The 12,468-nt window shown below is 39.6% G+C and overlaps 1 protein-coding gene across 2 annotated transcripts; it reads left to right on the top strand.

Moving 5' to 3' along the window:
• Window positions 1-2,622: 2,622 nt before the first annotated feature.
• Hemk2 (HemK methyltransferase 2, ETF1 glutamine and histone H4 lysine) lies at window positions 2,623-12,443 on the top strand. 2 transcript variants are annotated; one of them, XM_090333387.1, is made up of 6 exons: window positions 2,623-2,761; window positions 5,037-5,123; window positions 6,407-6,497; window positions 9,771-9,854; window positions 11,090-11,231; window positions 12,155-12,443. In XM_090333387.1, exons 1-6 carry the CDS (start codon window positions 2,628-2,630, stop codon window positions 12,259-12,261), a joined length of 645 nt encoding a protein of 214 aa, XP_090189513.1. In that variant the 5' UTR covers window positions 2,623-2,627; the 3' UTR covers window positions 12,262-12,443. The 2 variants fall into 2 exon arrangements, with proteins under 2 accessions (XP_090189513.1, XP_090189523.1); XM_090333397.1 differs by lacking the exon at window positions 11,090-11,231 and having other exon boundaries at window positions 12,155-12,247.
• Window positions 12,444-12,468: the final 25 nt, after the last annotated feature.

Consider the following 12,468-nt stretch of genomic DNA (forward strand, 5'->3'; position numbering starts at 1 on the left):
GCTGCCAAAGACAACTTTTCGAACCAGCTGAAGGTGATGTCATTTCTGGTCCTAAGTTCACAAGATCTGACCACCTGTAGAGATTGTTAAAAATCACTTTAAGGAATTAATTTTCCAAAAAGGACATGAGGCTCTTTTTTTTTTTACATGACTTTTGCTTGTGCCAAAGCCACAGAACTAGATACACATTTCATTTTTTTTTAACAGTTGTTCTCTTAGTGAAAAAACAATTGTGCTACCACCAATACCAATTCTGGGGTGGGGGGGGGGAGAGGACACAGAGCAACTATTTCTGAATGTATTATGGAGACTATGCATTTGTTTCCAAGACAGACTGTGTCAAAAACAGCGCAGTTTGAAGTTGAGTGCTGGTGGTTCAAGCTAATCCTAGGCTGAGATCTCAGGATCTTGGTCCAAAGCCAGCCCTATGCAGACAAATCTGAGAGACCAGTAGAGGGCAGTTGTGAGCAAAAAAGCCAAGCAAGAGGGCCGGGAGTTTGGCTTAGTGGTAGAGTGCTTGCCTAGCATGCATGAAGACCAGGGTTTGATTCTTTGGTACCACATGTACAAAAAAGCCAGAAGTGGTGCTGTGGCTCAAGTGGTAGAGTTCTAGCCTTGAGAAAGTCCAAGGACAGTGTTCAGGCCCCGAGTAACACCAGCCCTAGGACTGGTGGAAAAAAAAAAAGCCAAGCAAGATAGGAGACCATGAGTTAGACATAGTACCAGAACAATTAAAGGGAAAAAAAGCAGCCCAATCTTGGAGGAAAGGGCTATAATGAATAGAAAAAGCATCCTGAAAAATTGGCTGATATAAGCAAAGCTGTAGTTTAGTAATCATTTCCCTGGTTATGACGGTTGACAGGATCTACCTCAGTATTAGGGAAATTCTTCTCACTGTTTTTAACTGAGAGCACTGTAGTGTAAGAATATTAACTACAGGGGCGAGCATGCATGAAACCCTGGATTCGATTCCTTGGTACTACATACACAGAAAAAGCCAGAAGTGGCACTGTGGCTCAAATGGCCCTGAGCAAAAAATGTCCAAGGACAGTGCCCAGTGCCCAGGCTCTGTGGAGAGAGAGAGAGGAGAGAGGAGAGAGGAGAGAGGAGAGAGGAGAGAGAGAGAGAGAGAGAGAGAGAGAGAGAGAGAGAGAGAGAGAGAGAGAGAGAGAGAGAGAGAGAGAGAGAGAGAGAGAGAGAGAGAGAGAGAGAGAGAGAGATATTAACTACATTAACATCAGGACAAGAAGCAATTATATATATATATATATATATACTTGACAACAGAAACATCAGTATCAACATCACTTACCTCTGAGTTCATAAGTCAACAAAGGATTTTAAGTCAAAAAGTAATAACAACATAATTGAAGGCATTTCATTAACTACAGCCTATCTTTAAATATCTTCACAAACTAAAGTTACATTTCTAAGCATGATCAAATAATGCAAAAAAACCCATTTCCTGTGTCATTGTGTGTCAAAAAATGTTTACAGTTTATGACTCACACTAAAACTGAATGGAAAGTAAAGTTGAAATACCTACTGGACTCCACATATGCACACACACAGACACTCCTTACCAGTTACACAAATTTTAAGGGACATAAACTACATGTTATTGGAATGTATAAATGTAGTCAAGGATTTCTAGTTTAAAATCATTAAGGGAAGTCAAATTCGAGAGCCTGTAAAAAACCGGTAAAGCCACACAAGAACTAGAGACGCCAGGTTCAAGCCCCAGTACTTGCACTAAACAGGTAAATTGATCAAATATTTTAAGGCTATGTAAGGAAATAATAATTATCAATTCTAAGAGCATACTCAATACTTTCTTTTGTATATGTATTTTTGTATTTAATACCAAGATTAAAAGGAATTAATAAGGAAACACATTTCAGAAGTTAACTCAAAAATGCAAACATTCAAATATCTCAATAACCTATACAAAATTTCCCCCAAATATCAGAGATCCATCCAGTAGAAAAGAATCAAGGTGACCCAGTTTTATGAGTCAAATCTACCAAATACTCGAGAAACAGCGTTTTACCACCCTGTATGAAGACAGCATATCCAGATAGAAAGCAGTGTTGGATTACTGGCATTCTAGATTCAGCAGTTTTATTTTAATTTTATTTACTTATTTATTTTTTTGTGGGTCATGGGGCTTGATCTCTGCCTGGGCGCTGTCCCTGAGCTCTTCAGCTCAAGGCTACCTCCCTACCCCTGGGCCTGGGTGTTATCTCTGAGCTCTTCAGCTCAAGGCTACCTCCCTACCCCTGGGCCTGGGTGTTATCTCTGAGCTCTTCAGATCAAGGCTACTGCCCTACCCTTGAGCCAAGCCCCACTTCCCGTTTTCTAAAGGCTAACTGGAGATAAGAGTCTCAGGTCCTTTTGTGCCCGGGCTGGCTTTGAACCTTGATCCTCAGATCTCAGCCTCCTGAGTAACTAGGATGACAGGGTCCCCCCCTCCACCCCTCCCCCCAAAAGTACAGCCAGGTGCGGCGGACACCCTGGTACCACGCCTGGGCTGATAAACTGCCGCGCCGCGGAACCCCGCCCACCGCCACGCCCAACCGCGCACGCGCACACCCGCGGAGCCTGCGCAGGGGACGCAGCGGCGAAAGATGGCCACTCCGAGCTTTCCCACTCCGCTCTATGGGCACGTGGGTCGCGGCGTCTTCAGGGACGTGTACGAGCCCGCGGAGGACACGTTCTTGCTGCTGGACGCGCTCGAGGCGGCAGCGGACGAGCTGGCGGGGTGCGAGAAATCAAAGTCCGCTGCGGGAGAGGGGCTGGGAGGTGTCCCGGGAATAGCGGCGGGCCCAGGGCCGGCTCCGAGCCCCCCGGGGGGCGTGGCCTGGAGGGGGCGGGACCTGGTAGGGGGCGGTGATTGACAATGAGACTGGCGAGTGAGAGTTTTTCCAATGTGTCAGGCCGCGGGTCTTTTACAGAGATGTGATTCCGCATTCTTCAGTCACAGCCGGGCTGGAAGTGACTGGAAATACTGCTTATTATTAACGTGAGGGTTTGGGGAAGATTTTTCGGAAAATGTGTAAGAGTCATCAAGGCTGGGTTTTGATTTATTCAAGGCAAGCAAGGCATCCTTCCCTACTACTAAAAAGAAAACCAAAAAAAAAAAGAAATTATGAGAGCAGTTTTGGGAGCAAGTGTGCTCAAACCACTCAGTAACATACTCTGAAGCGACGGCCATCAGACATATGTCTGGACACGGTGCTAGAGCGAGATTTTCATTTTAACTGTAAAAAGTGGAGTTTGTAACCCAGCACCCGGAGGCTGAGCTCTGAGGATCAAAGACATCCTGGGCAGGAAGGTCCAGGAGATCCATCTCCAAATCACCACCTCAAACTGGAAGTGACGCTGTGGCTCACGTGGCAGAGCTCTGTCCTTGAGCAAGAGAGTCATGGACAGTGCCCAGGCCGGGTTCAAGCTCCCATAACCAATCCTCTCCCTCCCCCCCCCAAAGAATTAAATTGCATACAGCTAGAACTATTATGACAAATATAAAGTTACATGTAAAAACCACCAATGGAACCTACCCTAGCTTGCCAATTTGGAATTGCTTGTGAAATTGATTTTAATTAAAATTTAAGTTTAATGCCAAAAAATAAATACACTAATTTTTCTGATTAAAAGAATCTGGCCCGGGCCAGGAACTTGGCCTAATGGTTAAAGTGCTTGCCTAGCATGCACGAAGACCCGGGTTCGATTCCTTGGTACCACATACATAGAAAAGGCTGGGAGTGGTGCTGAGGCTCAAGTGGTAGAGCTCTAGCCTTGAGAAAGTCCCAGGACAGTGCTCAGGCCCTGAGCTCAAGCCCAGGACTGGCAAAAAAAAAAAAAAGAATCTGGCCCATCAGATTTAATGATCCAGACTTGGTCTCAATTCCCTTAGAAGGAAACAAAATTAAGTTTCAAAGACCTATATCTCGTTTATTAATCTTAAACGTACTCATATTTTTTTTCATGTATAAAGTTCTCTGACTCAAAACTTGCTCATCATAGACAATGGAACTTCCGAGTTTACTGGAATATAGTATGGAACAGTACAGTTTTATAACTTGACTTTTATTCTTAAGATATCCCAGGACGATTTACAAGCACAAATTGCGTTGCAAAGTAAGCTATAAAAGAAACTGATTTTATTACAACGTTTTAGGTATTTCTAGTCTTGGAATTCTAATTATGTATGATGATGATATTTTGAAAGAGACGCCACTGGTAAGATTTACAGATCTTACTACGGCTTATCCAAGGCTTGTTAGAGGCATGCACAAGTAGAAGTTCTGAAGTTATAATTTTTTCTGAAAATCATAAAATGTAAAAAAGCATATAGCATTTGTTGGATAGTTTTTTGGTTAATAAAAAAAACTATTTATTTTATAAGAAATAAGAGAAATTAAGTGCTAACAAAGCCCCTGCTCAAGCCTTTCTTTGAGAATGGCTGCTTTCTTAAATGCATGTACAAGAATATAGGCAAGGAACAACCTTGTTGAAAGATATACAAAAGAATGAACATTTTAACAGTATTCTAAGATCAGATACTCATATTTTCCCAAATGTTAGTTTATAGCTTATGCTGTATCTCTGCCATAATGAACCTATTCGTAAACTAGGGAACTGTATCCTAGGATACAGTTGAATTAATGAAGATTAAAGACAAGTGAAAAACTTTTAAAAGCTTTGAAATAGTTAACTGTCATATTTGGAGCTCTTTGTGAAATGATCTTTCCTATTTGTATTTCCAATGTACACTAACATTACTCTGCACACTTTACATTATGTTTTGTTGACACTGAGAGACACCTTTTGCAACGTATATATACTTCATAGATGTATAATATGGCACATACCCAGAGTAGCAGAAATTCTGAGTTAATGCAGCATTAAAAATACAAACGGGTGTCAGATATACAACCTCACTGTATATTTGGAGAAATATCTAACATGAAAGTAACTTTCGGTTTAGAGTATTTAATGCTCTATAATAATGCTTATTTTGTTTCATTTTTTAGAGTGGAAATTTGCCTGGAAATAGGATCAGGGTCTGGTGTGGTGTCAACATTCCTTGCCTCTATGATAGGTCCTCAGGCTTTGTACATGTAAGTCCCTAATTTTCATCCAGCTCTTCTCCTCAGAAGTTCATTATAAGTATAAAAGCTTGAATAGGTACTATTCTAAAGACAAGGGCCTAGATTGTGAAGTATGTCTCCCCAAATTAAAACTTTATGTTCAAAACCGTTCCATCATGCCACATAATTGTAGAAGCAACATAATTTTAAGTGGTCCCTGAAGTTGAAGCAACATAATTTCAAGTGGTCTCTGAAGTTGAGTCCTTTTTTTTAGGTAAATAATTCCTTAGAAAATTGGAAATTTAGCCAGGAGCCAGTGGCTCATGACTGAGTTCAAACCCCACCAAAAAAAAAAAAAAAAGAGAGAGAGAAGAAAATTAGAAACTTGCTTAAAATTGAGAGTATATGAAACAAAAAAATTAAAGCATAATGAATGAAATTTGAACTGGTTTTTTTTTTGCTTTTTTTTTTTTTTTCGGGTCATGGGGCTTGAACTCTGTGCTGTCCCTGAGCTCTTCAGCTCAAGGCTACCGCCCTACCCCTTGAGACATAGCCCCACTTCTCCTTTTCTAGTGATTAATTGGAGATAAGAGTCTCAAGGTCTTTAGGGTCCAGGCTGGCTTTGAACTGAGAACCTTGGATCCCAGCCTCCTGAGCAGCTAGGATTACAGGTATGAGCCACTGTGCCTGGCCTCTTGTTTTTTTTTTTTTTCTTTTCTTTTCTTAATAATTTTTTTTTTAATTTTAATGTATAGAGGGTTTACAGTTATATTCGCCAGATAAAAGGTGCATTGATTCTCACACCCTTGTTTTTTTTCTGTCTTACTTTTCATGAACATTCCTCTATCAAAAATTCAAAATTTTATTTTCAAAGACAGTAGAAAAATTAAATTCTTTCAGATGCGAGCACATGTATGTATTCTCTTATATATTATAACCACTTTGTCTTACTTGCAAATATTAACACATTCTAATTTTTCCCCTCTATCTGCTCCATGTAGATTTGTTTTTGCTTTTTTGTTTTATCTGGTTTGAGTCCAGGGCTTTTCCCTTGCTCAGCTGAGCCACATACAGCTGGCCTGCATTTTTCTGGTTACTTCAGAAAGGGAATCTCGGGACTTTTCTGCCTCCACTAGCGTCACACTGTGGCCCTCTGGATCTTAGCCTTCTAAGTAGCATGAGCTACCAGTGCTTGCCTGTGCATGGAGATTGAAAAGGACATTTCTTGAATTATTTAGGAATAGATTTTTCTCATGCCTATATATATGTATGTATGTATGTATGGTAGTATAATTTTCTCTTTCTGTGCGTAGGTGCACTGATATCAACCCTGAGGCAGCAGCTTGTACTCTGGAGACGGCACGCTGCAACAAAGTCCAAATTCAACCAGTAATTACAGATTTGGTGAGCCATTAATTCTTGTCCAGTAATCAGTTTTGTTTTCAAATAAGCTAAGATCAGGACATTCTAACTTACAAGAAACATTGGAAATTAACATTTGACAGCTTATACAAAACAAATCCTTGACTAATATAACCTACTTTACATTTCAAAGGAAATTTGTATGAAAAGTTGGTAGCTTCAGGAACATCTGGCTCCAGGACTATAATGAGATTACACACATTTTTTTTCCCTTACCTCTGAACTTCTCCCTGGTGACCGTTTACTTAGTCTTTCCTTCATATTAGCAAGATGGTTCAATGTCCAGATCTTACTTCTCAGCAACTCCAGAAAAAGGAACCTTTTCTGCCTACTTCACTGTGACATCAAAAATCCCCAAATATGTATTTGGATTAATTTTGGTATACCTATCTCTTAGGCTGTGGATAGAGGGAACTGGAATAAGGAAATGATAAACTTTAACTAAGGTCAAGAGCTGTGTTACCTAGACCCAGTTGGATTAAGAATAACAGGAGGAGCTGGAGCCAGTGGCTTATGCATATAATCCTAACTACTCAGGAACTTGAGATCTGGAGGATCATGATTCAGCATCAGTCCAAGCAGAAGTAGAGCTATTGTTCAAGTGTTAGGGAATTAGCCTTGAACACAAAAAGAAAACAACAACAACAAAAAAAAAACAAGAGGTAGAGCTTCTCTAAAGTAAGTCTAGAACACAAACTCAGAAGAATGAGTCCTGGGCAGAAAAAAGCAATAGATGACAACTACAGAAGAATATTTTTTAAAGATGTTGACCTTGTTAAAAATATTTTAATGGGAGCCGGGGGTTTGGCCTAGTGCCTAGCATGCATGAAGACCTGGGTTCGATTCCTCAGTACCACATATACACAGAAAAAGCCAGACATGGTGCTGTGGCTCAAGTGGTAGAGCTCTAGCCTGGAGAAAGCCCAAGGACAGTGCTCAGGCCCTGAGTTCAAGCCCAGAACTGGCAAAAAAAAAATATTTTGATGATGTTTATAATGCTTGGATAACATCATTTGAGGAGAAGTTTCAGTTGTAAATGTGAAATCCTTTTTTTTTTTTTTTTCTGTCAGTTGTGGGACTTGAACTCTAGGCCTGGGCACTGTTCTTGAGTTCTTCAGCTCAAGGCTACTGCCCTATACCTTAAGCGACAGCGCCACTTCTGGTTTTCTGGTGATTAATTGGAGATAAGAGTCTCATAGACTTTAGTGCCCAGGTTGGCTTTGAACTATAATCCTCAGATCTCAGCCTCCTAAGTAGCTAGGATTACAGGTGTGAGCCACTGCACCTGACTGCAATCCTTTTTTTATAAGCAAAAATTATAACTTGACAGCTGGATGTAAGAAATACAAAATGTTTCTTGTATCTTGACCTGTTCTTTATACTGAGAAGATTGCTGGGGGTGGGAATGTAAACTAGTGGTAAAAGTGCTTGCCTAACATGCAGAAAGCCTTGGGTTCAATTCCTCAGTACCACATGCACAGAAAAAGTCAGAAGTGGTGGTGTGTCTTACATAGTAGAGCACAGCCTTGAGAATGCCCAAGGACAGTGATCAGGCCCTGAGGTTAAGCCCCAGGACTGGCCAAAAAAAAAAAAAAAAAAAAAAGATGGCTTTCCTGTTTTTTTTTCAAATATAAAAATGATTTTGAACCTCAGAAGGAATCCAAAAAAGACACAAAGTCATTATTGCTAATACTAAAATATCAACAAAGGTACTCAAGTGAGATCAGTGTGGTGATTTTTTTAAATGTTTAAGTTAGTTTTTAGGATGTGCATAATTAGTATTATGTGTTTTTTATAAAACAGTAATACTTCAGATACCGAATAACATAGAAAATCTATTTTTAAATATATGGAAACTGAGCTGAGGAATCTGCTTGGAACCCATAAAGTCAATAAAAATATAAACCCAGAATTAAAGCCCAGATCTTGTCTCTTTGAATTATATCTATTCCCAGAAAGTAATACTGATTTTCCATTCATAATAAGAAATGGTAGTACAAAGCCTTCTTTCACCTTTTCCTAACTAAAAAAGTATATTTAAGGAATGTTAACAAATAAATACTGTTAGTGAAGTTTTAGGAAATGCCTTGAGACACTTCAGTGTTCTATGAATTCTTAGGTAAGAATACAGTAAGAGTAATTGAAGGAAATGGATTGAGGAATGAGATATCTTCCAAAGAAAGTGCTTTTACTTTGCTACTCCTGTGAAGTCATAATGAAGCATGATCTTTTTAAATGTTTATTTAATTGAATCAGAGGAAATATTTTGAATGGCACTTTACCCTAAATGTACTTTATTTAAGAAAACATTCTTGTTGTTCTACAGAAAAATCACATTTAAAAATTTTCAAAATGCTAGTTGCTATTTCCTGTGACACTCAGGTTTTTTTTTGGGGGGCGGGGTTGGTCGTGGGACTTGAACTTCAGCGTTGCCTCTAAAGCTCTTCAGTTCACAGCTACCGCCTTACCCCTTGAGCCACAGCACCACTTCTGGTTTTCTGGTGGTTAATTGTAGATAAGAATCTCATAAACCTTAGCGCCCCAGTGGGCTTTGAACCATGATCCTAAGATCTCAGCCTCCTGGGTATGATTACAGGCGTGAACCACCACACCCCCGGCTTGACATTCATTCTTTCAGCCACTATATCTACAAATAATTAAAGAAAGAAAAAGTAAAAAGTCCACCCACTCGCTGGTTGTGGTGGCTCATGCCTATAATCCTAGCTGCTCAGGAGGCTGAGAACCAAGAATCAAGGTTCAAAGCCAGCCCGGGCACTGTTATCTACAATTACCCTCTAGAAAACGGAAAATAGGCCTTGAGCTGAAGAACTCAGGGACGGCCCCCAGGCCCAGAGTTCAAGCCCCATGACCCAGAAAAAAAAAAAAAGTCCACTCACTGTTGGAATGATGTGTCATTCAGATGTATATGCATTTCTCATGGCTATAGAAAACATTAAGTTAATAAATATTGTAAGTATATATTAAAGAATAAAAGTTTTCTTATTACCATTCTAAAAATGAACTTAAGAGTGTCAACAATATGTACTATTAAAACCAGAGGTTACCGTGACCAGTGCCTTATTCTTAGTTTAAATTCATACTATGTCCATTTGAATGAAGACATATTGGTATTTATTTCTGCCTACGAATACAGCTCTGTCAACATTTTTCTTCTAAAAACACAGAAGAACTTTTTAAAATATTTATTATTTAAATTAGAATCCATTTTAAAACTTAATTGTTGACAACGTTTAGGTCAAAGGCTTGTTACCACGACTGAAAGGCCAAGTCGACCTGCTCGTGTTCAATCCTCCCTATGTAGTGACTCCACCTGAAGAGGTAAGGCATACAGCAGTGTCCAGCTGTTTATCTTGTTTCTTTAAAAAAAAATAGAACTCATCTTGTGACATCAGTCCCCTGCTGCTAACACACTGTTCTGATTTTATAATGCTTGCTCATCGGGATTGATAATCAGATTCTCATATTTTAGCGATAGACATAGGAAAGGAACCTACAGCCCGTCAAGATCTGTTCCTCTTTCATTATTGAATGATTATTTTTCTAGCAGAGCTAATTAACGTTACACTCACTTCTACACCAAGATGGAATCAATTCCTTTGGCTTTTAGCTACTACTCCACTGACATGTGAACTCCTAAGAGAAGTAAGCCCTTGTAACATGGTGAGGACAGCTAGGCATCTTAATCCTTCTCTGCTACTGTAACAGAATGCCACAACTTAGCAATTTAGAGAAAAGAAATTTCTTTCTCACATTTCTGGAGGCTGCAAAGTCCCAGCATCTAGGTGCCAGCATCTGGGGAGGATCTTGTGCTATGTCCAGGCATGACAGGAGGCACCAACATGCCAACAGTGAGGGAGCACTGAAATAGACATCCCTTTTTTCCTAGAAAACCACTAAGCTCACTATGAGAGCCCCACCCTCAACTTCACTGAACCCTATTTACCTCCCAGAGACCATACCCCCAAACACTATTAACACGTATATTACTTTTTCTTTCTTTTTTTTTTCCCCCAACAGTTGTAGGGTTTGAACTGAGGGCATGAGTGCTGTCCCTAAGTTCTTCAGCTCTAGGCTAGCACTTTACCACTTGAGCCAAAACGCCACTTCTGTTTTTTGGTAGTTAATTGGAGATAAGAGTCTCATGGACATTCGTGCCCAGACTGGCTTTGAACCACTATCCTCAGATCAGATTCTTGAGAAGCTAAGATTACAGGGGTGAGCACCTGGCTAATATGTATATTTCACTTCTGCTTTGAGGAGACACATTCAAACCATAGCATGAGAGAAGGCCCAAGCTGATATTCAAGAAAGTACAGTGAGAATAAATGTGGTATCATAATTCCCATAAGCTAAGAAATTCTAAGGAGTAGAATTAAAATAAGTACAATAGATTATGTCCAGTAGTTAAAATGAATGTTTAACACAGTAAAAATATTAGGAGATATGAAAACCAAGTACACTGTCTACTACAGATACCTATTCAGAAGGGTTTAATCTATGATCAAAATGATACTTTAGTCAAAAGAAACAGTGTTTCTTCTGCTTGATCATAGATGGGAAGTCAAGGAATCGAAGCTTCGTGGGCTGGTGGCAGAAGCGGTCGGGAAGTCATGGACAAATTCTTCCCGTTAGTGTCCGACCTACTTTCCCCAAGAGGATTTTTCTATTTAGTTACCATAAAAGAAAACAATCCAGGTAATAAAGACCACTCACTTTTTAACTATTTACCTTGCTGGGAACAAAAATCAAAGTATAAAAGTAACAATAGCTAATCAAAAAAATTCATATTACAGGTTTTTAACAGATGAAACTGTCTGGATGGGGAGTTTGGCCTGGTGGCAAAGTGCTTGCCTAGCATTCACAAAGACCTGGGCTCGATTCCTCAGTACCACAGACATAGAAAAAAGCCAGAAGTGGTGCTGTGCCTCAAGTGGTAGAGCTCTAGCCTTGAGAAAACCCAAGGACAGTGCTCAGGCCCTGAGCCCACGCCCAGGACTGGCAAAAAAAAAAAAAAAAACCTGTCATATTTTAGAAAATATTGGATCAGGTATAGTGGCTCATGCCTATAATCACACATAATCAGGATGCAGAGATCAATAGGATTTTATTTTGTTTTATGTATTTTTTTTGCTGGCCAGTCAAGCAAAAAGTTAGGGCCATCATCATATAAGCTGGACCATGGTGGTATCAGATACCTGTACACCTCAGTCTGATTAGAAGTCTCAGGAACACCTAAAAAATGCAAAGTGTTGGCTGGGAGTTTGGCCTAGTGGTAGAGTGCTTGCCTAGCATGCACAAAGACCAGGGTTTGATTCCTCGGTACCACATAAATAGAAAAAATGCTGAAGTGGTGCTGTGGCTCAAGGGTAGAGTTCTAGCCTTGAGAAAAGTCCAAGGACAGTGCTCAGGCCCTGAATTCAAGCCTCACAACTGGCAAAAAAAAAAAAAAAAGTGTTTCCATCTATCTGAACTTCAAGTTATTTTTAATGCACATTTAGTTGGTATACATTGTTTTGTTCAAAGAATATAATTTGCAAATAATCTGTCATCTTATAAAACAAGGTAGTGGTCATACATAGCACAAATGTTTTAATCTTACCTTTTAATTTTTATTTTAGAAGAAATCTTGAAAACACTAAACACCAAAGGTCTACAAGGGACCACTGTACTTTCTAGGCAAGCAGGACAAGAATTCCTCTCAGTTCTCAAGTTCACCAAGCCATAATATATTAAGAGCTACTGGAAACTGAATGCATGCAGCAGCTGAAGTCCTTCCTTTGCTTAAGGAATTTTTCCAGAGCTTTATCACCAACCGGTGGAAAGATGGGTTGTTCCCTTTCATCAGGAAATTCACCACGCAATCAAGACATGTGAATGTAAATATATACATTGTTTTGATAATTTGCATTTTATATATAAAGATATTTATATA

This window comes from Megascapheus bottae, chromosome 1 (genome assembly GCF_031878675.1).
Source record: "Megascapheus bottae isolate mThoBot1 chromosome 1, mThoBot2.hap1, whole genome shotgun sequence".
In the NCBI taxonomy this organism is placed as follows: Eukaryota; Metazoa; Chordata; class Mammalia; order Rodentia; family Geomyidae; genus Megascapheus; species Megascapheus bottae.

Coding starts and splice junctions, on each gene's coding strand:
- Hemk2 (XM_090333387.1), top strand. CDS start 2,628: ATGGCCACTCCGAGCTTTCCCACTCCGCTCTATGGGCACGTGGGTCGC. Junction 9,855..11,089: donor TAGTGACTCCACCTGAAGAG/GTAAGGCATACA, acceptor GCTTGATCATAG/ATGGGAAGTCAAGGAATCGA. Junction 11,232..12,154: donor CATAAAAGAAAACAATCCAG/GTAATAAAGACC, acceptor TTTTTATTTTAG/AAGAAATCTTGAAAACACTA.